Here is a 12,773-nt window from a genome sequence, read left to right as displayed (position 1 = left end):
TGAGCCAAATACATCGATGTATTTAGATCATGGAGCTCTACAGACACATATTAAATTGAAAATATCTACAAATTACTTTAAAGACCTGTTAGCAATACTCCCCAGAAAATTTTTGTAAACAGTAAAGACTGTTCCCCACCTGCCCACCACCCAAATTACAGTTGGTTTCATTTATTTCATTTATTCTAGCACTTGCAGTTGGAACTCTGAAATCTGTTAGATCTATAAGGCAGGACAAAATCTAGCTCAACTTATTCCAAATAATTTAAGTCTTCAAATATCAAAGAAATAAAATGTGGGCCTGCAAATTAACTAAAGCCAGTGCAACTGACAAAAACATATTTAATATGGTCATAGTATTTTGTCCAATTATGTTTTTCAAGTGCTGTTCTGGACCAAATGCAATTTCAGAACAATGTCAGTCGTGAAGCCCCGTTAGCCTCAATGTAACATATTTCAGTTATCTAAGGATATATTAACCAAGCAGGCATAGTTAAAGATACTGTCACCACTGACAGAAATAACTTGTTTACAGTACAATATTATTTTAGCAAAACTGCATCGTATACTTTTTACTGATAAATCGTGTTAACTGTATGTGGTCTAGGGTTTTACAGGCCTTCCAGGAAGCAAAGGCCTTAAAGGACCAAAAGGAGATGCAAACTTAATGCATCCAGAAGGTCCCAAAGGAGATAACGGAGAACCAGGAATCAGAGGAAACACAGGAGAAAAAGGGTTGGATGGAATACCTGGGAAACCTGGACAAAAAGGCAAAAAAGGTTCTGCTGGAACACAGGTTGGTAACATGCCATTTTCTTGGTTGTGCTTTTTTCAATCTTACCATTTGTTCTATTCTTTGACTTAATGGATTAGGTGCCATTAAGTCATTATAGACTTTTAGCGATCACATAGATTTTCTCCATGATGATGATTCTTTAACTTGAACCTCTTGCAAAGGCCATTAATATTTTTAGATACATATGTTATCTGGGTGAATGTATTCTCCCCTTTAATCTTATTATGGGATTTGAAGAATATGAAATTTATAAACAATAGTAGTGATCAATAGTAATATTTTTCTTTTATAAACAATTACATACATTTTTAATTAAAATTTTTATATTACTGAAGAAAAATGTGTTCTAAACTTTCTCTTACTGACTTTTGATGTTCAACCTGATCACCTCATGATTAGATTACTGTAATGTGTGCTACATGGGACTGTCCGTGAAGGCCATCCAGAAGCTACAGCAGGGCCAAAATGTGATAGCAGAGATAGTGAGCACTGCGTTATGCTGACATGACCCTACTGCTTTGCAAGCTCAACAAGTTACTAGTCTATTTCTGTGTAGAATTCAAGATGTTGGTTATCACTTTTAAAACTCTTCATGTCATGGGGCCTGTCTGTCTGTCTGAAGGAGTTTTTATCTCCAATTGTTTCTGCCCCTCCAGTCTGGTCAGGCAAGGTGGGTGCACTCCGGGTCCTATTGTTTGAATAGCATCATCCTGCAGACCCAGTAAGCATGCCTTCTTTTTAGCATCACCTGCTGTCTGAAATGACATCCCCACAGAGATTCACATACCTTCCACACATGTGATCTATATATTTCAAGTTGGCCAGGTCCCTTTTTTTGCTTGTATTTCTATATGGTGTCCTTTTTTATTTGCAAGTGATCCACAACTGCTGAAGAGTTGGGTAGCCTCAGCAAGTAGATAAATACATTTATAAAATAACATTATAATGTCAATTACAGTATTTCTGTGCTGATCACAGCTGCATCGAAATGCATTGCTTTAGATAACTTACGAAATTGTAAAAGATTTGATATATTCATAAGTAAGTTTCTTTCAAACTTACTGTGAATAATATTTGAATTTCATATAACAATACATGACCTCATGGATGAACAACTTTTTGACTACATAGAAACCCACTAATGTGGGCTTTAGAATCCCTTTCTCAATTTGCTATTGAGCTGCCATTTTAACTATTGTATTTTAGGGAAGAGGGATTTGAAAACGTGATGTGCTTCCTTGGTACTTTTAATACCATGATGATTTGGTGCTTTAGAATTACCTATGACCTAACTTACCTTTTTTCCTGGGTCCTTACCAGTATTTTTAATGAAGCCCTTAGCAGGGTTCTCAAACAGAGAAGCATGTTTTGTAATATTTAAGTAAAGATATAATAAATATAATTGCAGATAATCATGCTGTCCTTATGGATGATCACTTGAGATCCTGAGTGAGATTTAGAGAAGGAAGGACCACTACTAGTGTGTCCATTACTAAAGATGTCAACATAAGCTTCTACTTGGGAAGTTAGTCAATGCATACTAAACAGTGATTTATTAATTATTTGTAGGGGCCAGATGGTCCAAAAGGTGACAGAGGATTACCAGGATCTGTTGGCAGCCCAGGTCTTCCTGGTAAGATAGGGCTAACTGGATCACCAGGATATGGACCCCAAGGAAGGAATGGCTCAAAAGGATCTCAAGGAAATCCTGGATTGCCTGGGTTACCAGGTGTACCTGGTATGTAGTTTCTTATTTCATCTCCGTTGTTCTTATTTAAAAGTGTGAGTCTGCTTGTGATGTATTTGTGTAGAATACATTTAGAGAATATCTGTCCATCTACCAGATCAGATAGAGGTAAGCATCATTCAGAACTGATGGAAAACACATCTATTCTGACTTGAGAATGACATTAATTAACAAGATTTTATCCCAGTGTACAAGCACAAGAAGACCAGGCTAGAATAAATGCTTAAATAAATTCAAGATATATAATGCAACTTGTATGCTTTGTTGTTCTTACTGAAGTTGGAAAATGTTATCCGTTTTGTTAATGCATATTGAAGGTTCTAAAGGAGAGCCTGCTAGAGTAAAGGCAATTCCTGGAGCACCAGGGCTTCAAGGGATAGAAGGTACACCTGGATTACAAGGAAGAAGAGGTAAGCATTATTCAAATAGTGCCAAATTTCAGCGTATCTTACATTCAGCATCAAAATAAAAGGCTGTGAACTCCATCATCAAGCCAATTGTCCGGACTAGCAACAAATCATAGTTCTAGCATTGGGAATGGTAATGATTTCCATTACATCTGAGGCAGCCAGCTATCTTAAATAATCAAAGAGGAATACTTGTCATATGCTGTTAAATTCTCACAGAAAGGAAAAGAAGGAAATTCAAGAAGAACAGGCAAAAGGCTTCCATAATTGCCTTCCCAGTATTTCTGAATTAAGGCAATTGCCTTGCTCTAATGATAGTAATCTCTGTAATTAGGCATTTGGCATATATGGTTTAGCCATTAGTTTTTTTGTTTTTTTAAAAAAAGCAAGGTTTTTATGCCATTCCAGCCCAGAGCATATTTTTGCAGTCTGCATTTCCAAATTGGACTGGTAGTATTTGGTAGCAAACCACCAATTTTCAGTAGCATCATTTTCACTATATCATTTAAACATCTCAGTTCTGATGTCACTGCATTATTTTTACATCCCTTGTAGATCACAGAGATGGGATTTTTAAGATAAAGCATAGCCTCAGCTACCAAAATATTGCCTGCCTTGCTATATGAACAACATGTAATTCAGTCCTCAGCCAAATCCAGAGAGTGGAATATTTCTGAAGGAAAACCAGAGGACAGTCTATACCCATGATGGTGAACTTATGGCACGTGTGCCAGAGGTGGCATGCAGTGCCCTCTCTGTGGGCACACGACCTGTCGCCCCAGTTCAGCTGTGCTGTGCATGCACGCTCACATCCCACCAGCTAGCTGGTCTTCGGGTCTCTGCTGCACATACACAGGGGATGGGGCGCATACGGGTGACTGCGTGTGCATGTGTGGGGGGAGTGGGGTGCATGTGGGGGTGCATGTGGGAGGCGTATGCAGGGGGTGCATGCACGGGGTGTGTGGCACATATGCAGGGGGTGCATGCTTTGAGCACTCGGTCCAGAAAAGGTTAGCCATCATTGATCTATACTGAGCATTTTTATCCTAATACTGTAAACTATTATATAATTAAGTATAAGATCTGAAAGCCCCCCCCCCTATTCTGAAATACAATTTCTCATATACTAGGTTTTTTTACTATCTTTTATTCAATGATATATTTGGGGTGCAGTTTCCCTGTTATCAATGAATTAGGTGTCTTCACTACCCAGGAAAATCTAGCAGCATTATAATTTTAACTATTGTAAGTTGTTTTAAAGCTATAGAATCCTTTTGGTGTCTGATAGTTACCATTTTGATAGGTAACATGGGATCCAGAGGACAAAGGGGTGACCCAGGTCTTCCTGGAAAAGATGGAGATCCCGGCTTAGCAAAGAATGGATTTCCTGGTTGTTCTGGTCAGAAAGGTAACATATTTTATGCAAAATAATAATATAAGACAGAATTTGGTCTGTATTATAATAATCTACATTAGGATACTACAGCTACATCCTTTTCAATAAACAGATTGGTAGCAGTTTGACATTAAAAGGTCCAATTCTCTCTGATTTGTTCCACAGGTTTGCTATAAAAATGAAAAACAGTTTTCCTTGTCTTAATTACTTTAGAGATCCTGATATACTTGTTTTCAGTAAAACTGATTTGTTAAATTTGCAGGGAAGAGTTTGCATATTATTTTATAATGTATACTTAGCAAAAACTACATAGATTAATGTCTGCACTTGAATGCTTACTAAATCTGCTTTAGTAGGAATTATATAAAAATCTCAGAAAATGCATAAATTGTTTGTAAAATTTAGTAAATACCGGCCACTTAATAATATTATCTCTATAGGGGATAAAGGATCTCAAGGACCTAAAGGAATACCTGGTTCTCTAGGAAAAGCAGGGAAACCTGGCTTACCTGGCTTACCTGGAGTGCCTGGAGAAAAGGTTTGTTTGACAATATATTATTTTAAAAAGAGAGAGATAGGGAGAGATAAATGGAGAAGGGGAAGGGGAAAACAAATTATTCAGGTACATTTTAAAATAGGCAGTGATCACAGAATAACAGAGTTGAAAGGGACTTTAGAGGTCTTCTAATCCAATCCCCTGTTTAATCAGGGGATCCTATACCCGTGATGGTGAACCTATGGCATGTGTGCCAGAAGTGGCATGCAGAGGTGGGCACGTGTGCCATCACCAACTGCTCTTCTGGTTTCCGGTGTGCACATACACACTGGCCAGCTGATCTTTGCGGGTGCTGAAGTGCCAGAAAATGGTCCAAAAAACGGCCAAAAATGGCCAAAACCCAGCCCATTTTTCCGGGCCATTTTGGGGCCATTTTGAGGCCATAAACGGCTGAAAAATAACCTGAAAACGGCCCAAAAACTGCCAAAAGCGGCCCAAAAAATGGTATGAAAATGACCCAAAATACATCCAAACACATCCAAAAAACAGGCATGCACGAGCTGGCCAACTGGTCTTTGGGTTTCCGGCACTCTGGCACGCATGCACACACACATGCACACGCATTCCAATTTGGGCACCCGGTGCCAAAAGGGTTCACCATCACTGCCCTATACCATTTCAGTCAAATGGTTGTCCAATCTCTTCTTTAAGATCTCCAGTGATGGAGCACCCAACTTCTGGAGGCAAGCTGTTCTACTGGTTACTGGTAATTGTTTTCACTATTAAGAAATTCCTTCAAGGTTGGATCTGTCTTTAATGAATTTCCATCTGTTATTTTTATTCTGCTCTCATGTCCTTTGGAGAATAGGTTGACTTCCTCTTCTTTGTGGCAGCCCCTTAAATGTTGGAACACTGCAATCATGTCACCACTAGTTCTTCTTTTCATTAGAAAAATGTTTGTTACCTTTTGAATAAATTGTTTCTCTGCCTGGCAATTAGAAAGGAATAACTATTTAACTGATAGCGCAGTTGTATTGTGCTCAGTTGTTTGTTTATGAGATGGGAAGGAACACAAGAGTGGCTTCCTGCCTCCTGAATCTCAATAGGACAATGACATCTATCCTGTTCCTGTCCCTATTCCACCACAACAGACAGTGAAAATCTTGTTCCTGTAATCATGAACCAAACTTTCAAAAATGTTAATATAAATTATCTTTCTGCAGCTTTATCCTCTGATAAAGCTTGCTGGAAACTGCAATGTCTAATTGCAGAGTAGTGAAATAGCCATGTTTGTATAGAGTGGGAAGTGTTATGATACAGCTTGAAAGTTGGGTTCATTTAAGTCAGTGAGTCATATTCTCAGTGTTAAGAATTTCTTCAACATTCTTGAAGTTATAAATTTAAAAAAAATATTTCAATATATTAAATATGCAACATAATTCTTATATATTTTAACAATTTATTGCTTGGAATTGTAGGTATCAATAATTGCAAAGCTGTGCTATAATAAGTATGTTAGACTTTAAGATGATACAATGTTTTTATTTTCCCACAATAAAGTTAATGTAAGAACAACTGCATTCCATTTGTATATATTTCCTTTATTAGATTTAACCATTATAATAAGTGATGCTGCACTATCAACATAACATATAAACAAGACATGAATATATATATTGTATATATGGAGAGTGAGTGAGAGAGAGACAGAAAGGAAGATAGGATTTATAAAGCATTATTATACAACTATAGAAAAGGGAGGCAGCAGAAAATATATATGTGTTTAGCAGTAATGGGTTCCACTTCCCTTCGCTACCAGTTTGAAACTGTGAGTGTGCACATATGCACACTCGCTTTGCTCACGTGTGCCGCTTCTGCGTATGCGCAGAGCATCCATGATGACATCCAGGTGAGTGGGCGGAGCCTCCCGCCACCGCCACTACTGGTTCGCCCAAACTGGGCCGAACTGGTAGAAACGCACCACTAGTGTTGAGTTCTATGTGTGTAAATTAATATGTTAAATCCACAGTATATATAATATTAAAAGAAATGATAAAAGATAGGTAAGTAAAATCCTTAACTCCAGTCCCATAGCTTTTTGTGATGGAAAAGGCTAAAGAGTTATACAATAAGGTTGTTCTGTTTCCCTTAATGCTTAGATGTAATATTACATTTTCTTCTTCTGTGCTCCAGGGTGAACTAGGTCCAGTTATTCCTGGACAGCAAGGAAGTCTTGGCTTACCAGGAGAAGAGGGAAAGTTGGGTGAAAAGGGTGAAAGAGGATCATCAGGTTTACCTGGACCTGTAGGTCAAAAAGGTTTTGAAGGGGCTGATGGACCAAAAGGTACATTCTCCAAAATTGGATTATATGATAAAGGGCCATATCTAGATATAAAATAATTGCTTAGCCTTTCTACCACAGAGCTGCTATTCTGGAAACAGTCACAAAATTATCTTGATGTATTCAACAGTAGAATTCACTATTATAACATATGGTGATGGCTGCTACGGTCTCAGAACAAGCTATGTGCAAAAAGTTAGTTTTGATTCAGTGGTGATAAGCTTCTGAGCTAATAGGCCATGGTATAATTATCTGATCTCCTGACATTTCATTAGCAAACTATGGCTGACATTTTCAGAGACAAAGCAACTTGGCAATCTGCTTGGCAATTCACAAAAACTGAGCAGGAACTGACTGATCTCTTCTGTTTGTAATTAAACTAATTGCTATGCCACTAAACTAACTATGCCACTGTGAAAGCCTGTTAGTTTTGATCATCCTGTATTCAGAAGCACTTGTTTCAAGTTAAGTCTATCCTACATGAGTAGTTATTTTAGAAAGTATTTTGAGACGGAAAGTATTTTGAGACTGATATCTTTTTATTGTTGCACACCAGAATGGTGACAATATTCATGGAATGCAAAACAACCTGCTTTTGCTTGAAGCAACCTGTTTCAACTTTTAAAAGGGAAGTTTTTTCTAAAACATTTGCACACCCTGCTGTGGAACATATTCTAATAACAGTCACAAAATATCTTGAAATGTGTTTCTATGTATAAGAAACTGCTCTGACTTCTAGTTGCCAGGGAGAACATAGATGAATTGATGATATCCTGGTTGTAGTTAAGTATCACCTTGTCTTCTTATAATATTGAACTACATAAGCCTCTGAGCCAATGTTAACCTAAAAGGGTTTTCTCAAGTATTTTTTCTCCTATTGCCTTGATCAATAAAGTCTTACATTCATTTTTACATTTCATCTCTCTCTCTCTCTCCCTCCCTCCCTCCCTCCCTCCCTCTCCCTCCCTCCCACACTGTTTGAGTGAGATTTGTGTTTTGGAATATAATACAAAAAATTAAGGTGGGAGGGTACTAATTTTAAATAAATTGAATATGATGAATATCTTCCAGGGGAGCTTGGAGGTCCTGGACCTCCAGGAGAAAAAGGTCTTCCAGGAAAAATTGGCCTCTGTCTTATTGGCTTACCAGGAACACCTGGTCAATGTGGAGTAATGGGACCACAAGGTAATGATGTACAAATATAGTGACACTGATAAATTAATAATGTATTAAAATTAAAATAGTATGATATATAAGCACAGTCGTCTAATAGCCTAATATGTTCTATCAGTTGTGCAAGGTACATAGCAGTTATATTCAACCGTGCATCAGTGTAAGTCAAATTAATTAAATAATCAGCATTTTATAGTGTTATGAATGTAAAAATTTTAACTCACAATAAATTGGAAAAAAATGAAAAGAGAGATAATAGTCATTTCTTTCACTAGCACAAAAAGGTAGATGCAACATAATTAGTTCTAGTATATGCATCCCAATTTTAACAAAATACAATAGTTTTCCTAAAGAATGGCCTGGCAAACAAATAGCAACATTATTGCTCACAGACATCATGCAGTGAACACTCTGGTAGATCAACCAGCTAGTGATTCTTTAAACCAGTTGCATTACCATAGACTTTCTCTGCCACTATTTGCTTTGTATACCTGCAATAAATATGCTGGGGCAGGAGCAGACAATTGTAATACTTACAGAAAATGATGATTCACCGACAGGGAAATTTTCTGTGATATATTATTGATTTTTATAGTTTTGATATTTCGAGTGATTAAAATAACTGTTTTAGTTTGTATCTAGTTTTATTCTTAAAGAAACAACAATAATTAATATGCTGGTAAGGTAGAAGATTCATACTTTATTAATGTAATGTCAGTGATGTGCTAAATTATTCTGCCCCTGCTTTTTACTAACATGTTATAGAAACAATCCAAAGATAAAAGTCAGTGTTGGAATGTGCTGATGGAATCCTTCATTTGTGATAAAATGTTCTTTTCTGAAAATTTGAATTGGATAATGTATACTATTTTAGGTAAAAAAGGAACAATAGGAGCCAAAGGAGATCCAGGTATTCCAGGGTTAGATATCCCAGGATTTCCAGGACGATTTGGACTTCCTGGATTACAAGGCCCTGGAGGAAATAAAGGATTGCCTGGCATCAAAGGACAGCGTGGTAAACCCGGAATGCCAGGCACACCAGGTAAATGTTCTTTAAGCAAGATTGATCTTGATATAATTAATGTATTCATTGCCATTTAATAAAGGTAATGTTATACTATTAACAAATATGCAAATAATGGGGTTCTTTTTAAAGTAAAAATTGGGTTTCTTTCAAAGGTCATACAAAGCCTTTGAGTGTCTGGGCAATACCTTTTATATCTATGGACGTGTTTGGTTCATTTCTGGTAGGTTTCAGAGGAGAAAGAGGTTTGATGGGACACTTGGGTAGCCCTGGATTGCCTGGTGTCTCTGGAAATCCAGGAACCCCAGGAGGCAGAGGTAAGTTGTGCAATGTTTGCTTTACCTGGGGCTCTAGTTCTAAAATATTCCTCCATAGTTCATACTATTTGAACCGATGAAAGGCACACAGGAGTCATTCTAAGACCTGTCAATAGAATCACACCTGTTTTCCATCAACATAGTTTAATTAACTAGTTTCATTTCAACTTAATTGTCATGTCATTTCTCAAGTTGTCCCTGTACATTGAAATGAGGAACGAGGGGATTTTTTTGCATGAAAACTCGGCCTACAAAGTAGATAATTGGTTGCAGGTAACTTTATTTCTCTGTTGTTCTTAGAAGCTTTCCAGGTTTTTGAGAGCATTTACATCACCGCTAGAAAACAGAGAAGGAGAATGGATGACACTCTCTTAGGAATTTACTTTCCTTCCTACTTCCTTCCTTCCCACCTGACAGGGGGAAAAATGAGATTGTTATCTTCAGTCAAACTTTTTGGAAGAGTTTAATAATAGTCCTATTGCTTTTAATTGTATATCTGTTTCTGTATGTACTGTAGAAGCATGGGACATAAAATAACCAATGACATCTAGATATATTCAATTATAGATTTATTTATTTTTACAGAGTTAAAAAAATGCTTTCAATATAACAAGGCCATCATGAGTATTTCAAATTTCCTTTCTATTTCTTCTAATATAATTGTTTGGAAATTAAATCAATAAATGGCACCTATGAAATCTCTGTAAACAAGCAAAAGGAACAAGACTGTTTTTGTCATTAAATATTTAGGCATGAAACCAATACGTTCCCAAAATAGAGACCTCTGATTGTGGGGGTTTTTTCCTAGTTTTGGATGTAACAGAAAAGTTTCAACTGGATGAAACAGAAAAATTTCAATTGGGAAATGAATGAATGAATGAATGAATGAATGAATGAATGAATGAATGAATGAATGAAGTTTTAAAACATAGAGAATAAGAATATACCCACTATTGGGGTTTTTCATCTATCACCCTATACTCTGAAATCTAGATATATTCAAGTATAGATTTTTGAACTGTCCAGGAGATTGGACTCAATGCATAAATACCCAACTTTGTATTCTCTGCTTCCTGAGACTCTCAGTCTCATTTAGCATTTGAACTTGGTGGCAAAAAATCTTTCATCCTATTTTATTATTTCTAGGTTCTCCAGGCTTTCCAGGACCAAAAGGAAGGAAAGGATCTTTCGGAGAAAAAGGTGAACCAGGTGATAAAGGTCCTCCTGGGCTATCAGAATCCAAAGAGATCTATGGAGATAAAGGAGAGAGAGGCAGTAAAGGTATAAAGCTATACTATCACTATGCTACACATTCTGCAGGTTTTCATGATGAAATATCAAGAGCCGTGGTGGCACAGTGGTTAGAGTGCAGTATTGCAGGCTACTTCTGTTGATCACCAGCTGCCAGCAATTTGGCAGATCGAATCTCACCAGGCTCAAGGGTGACTCAGCCTTCCATTCTTCCGAGGTCGGTAAAATGAGGACCCAGACTGTTAGGAGCAATATGCTGACTCTGTAAACCACTTGGAGAGGGCTGTAAAGCATTATGAAGTGGTATATAAGTCTAAGTGTTATTGCTAATATACCGCGTTTATTGTATTCTATAGTGACTAGTTGTTGCTTCTTACAAAATAGAACTAGCATTGTCCAAAATGGTATTTAATCCAGTATCTTTATTTACCAAGACTTGCAACTGCATTCCCCCCACCCCCCTTCATATCCATAAAGTAGATTGAGGAGAGTAGAGGAGTGGAAGAGGAAAGGCTAAATGCCATCCTACAACTTCTGCACTGGAAATTTCATCATTCTGAATCCACTTTCCATAGAAGAGGATATGCTTTGAGTCTATGTAACAAAGATGCATTGCGCAGTTCCATTTTATTTTTTTATTCAAAAGATCGTATGACTCCCATCTTAGAATACAACTCTGAGCAACATTTTCACATATCCTAAAGTTTATTACCAGTGAAGAAACTTATTATTTAAGAGTTTTGAATAGATATAGCTTGGTTCACGTATACTTATTTAACCACAGTTTATGAAGTAAGCCAACATTGTAAATAGTGTTTTATGACCCTCAGCAGCTACGTTCATGCAACTTACTAGGACAAAATTAACTCATTAGGTGGTATTATAATGTATGGATACTATCATTATTAAGATGCAAATAGTTAAACAAATGTAGCAGATTATACTACAAATTCACCATTTCATGTCAACCTTTTTTTGTGCCTATTATTCTGAAGCAAGAAGATACTGGGTTTTTTGTTATTTAATTCTATTCATTGACACCATAGGACCTCCTGGAAGAACAGGACTCAAGGGAGAAAAAGGTCAGCAAGGTGTGCAAGGATGTGTGGGTCCTGTTGGACCACCAGGTACTCTACCACCACCAGGTATGTAGGTTTCTTTTGATCTCAGATCTCACTTAGGCAGATTTATGTTATTCAGTTACATAGTTATGTTAAACCAAGAGCTAATCAACACTGTGTCTCTGTGACTTTACAGTAGTGGCCAAAATTGTGGAAACTTTTTGGGAAAAGTGTATTTTCTAAAACTAGCTAATAACACCACTTTTTTTCGAGTAGTGCCATAAAATTATATATCAATGGAAAGATAATTCCATAATTATCTTAATTATGATAATTTAATCAAGAATGTAATGCAATAACTTTTATGAATGATTTGCTATTAGAATAGCAGTTATAAAGAAGAAAAGTGAAACACATAGAAAAAAACTAGATATACAAAAATTATCACCATAGAAAAAGTGAGATATACAAAAATTATCACGTCAATTAATATTTAGTTGGGTAACCTTTAGCATGAATTACGGCCTTTCAACGTTTTCCCATGGAGTGAACCAAGTCTATTAGTTCTGCAGCTGTTGTAATATGAAACCAAGATTGAATGATTGCTTCTATTAACTGAGTTTTATTGCTGGGTCGCTTCTGACTAACAAGTTTCTTTATATGGCTCCATAGATTTTCAATTGGGTTAAGGTCTGGGCTATTCCCAGGCCATTTCAGCAGTGGAATATGATTAACTCCAAAAAAAAAGTGGTGTTATTAGCCAT

General features: G+C 36.8%; 1 protein-coding gene across 1 annotated transcript in view; it reads left to right on the top strand.

The window, feature by feature from the left end:
• Positions 1–12,773, top strand: part of COL4A3 (collagen type IV alpha 3 chain) — a 67,859-nt gene that overhangs the window by 38,547 nt on the left and 16,539 nt on the right. Inside the window, exons 25-35 of the mRNA XM_034439360.2 lie at positions 608–796; positions 2,366–2,534; positions 2,861–2,953; positions 4,254–4,358; positions 4,787–4,884; positions 7,036–7,186; positions 8,255–8,368; positions 9,231–9,398; positions 9,608–9,697; positions 10,844–10,978; positions 11,995–12,093. Of these exons, the coding sequence (XP_034295251.2) occupies positions 608–796; positions 2,366–2,534; positions 2,861–2,953; positions 4,254–4,358; positions 4,787–4,884; positions 7,036–7,186; positions 8,255–8,368; positions 9,231–9,398; positions 9,608–9,697; positions 10,844–10,978; positions 11,995–12,093 (1,411 nt within the window). The remainder of the gene's footprint in view (positions 1–607; positions 797–2,365; positions 2,535–2,860; positions 2,954–4,253; positions 4,359–4,786; positions 4,885–7,035; positions 7,187–8,254; positions 8,369–9,230; positions 9,399–9,607; positions 9,698–10,843; positions 10,979–11,994; positions 12,094–12,773) is intronic.

Source organism: Pantherophis guttatus, chromosome 6, assembly GCF_059756535.1.
Source record: "Pantherophis guttatus breed Tessera chromosome 6, ASM5975653v1, whole genome shotgun sequence".
Taxonomy (NCBI): domain Eukaryota; kingdom Metazoa; phylum Chordata; class Lepidosauria; order Squamata; family Colubridae; genus Pantherophis; species Pantherophis guttatus.
The sequence above is the reverse complement of the archived record's forward strand: the minus strand, read 5'-3'. Positions and strand labels throughout refer to the sequence as shown.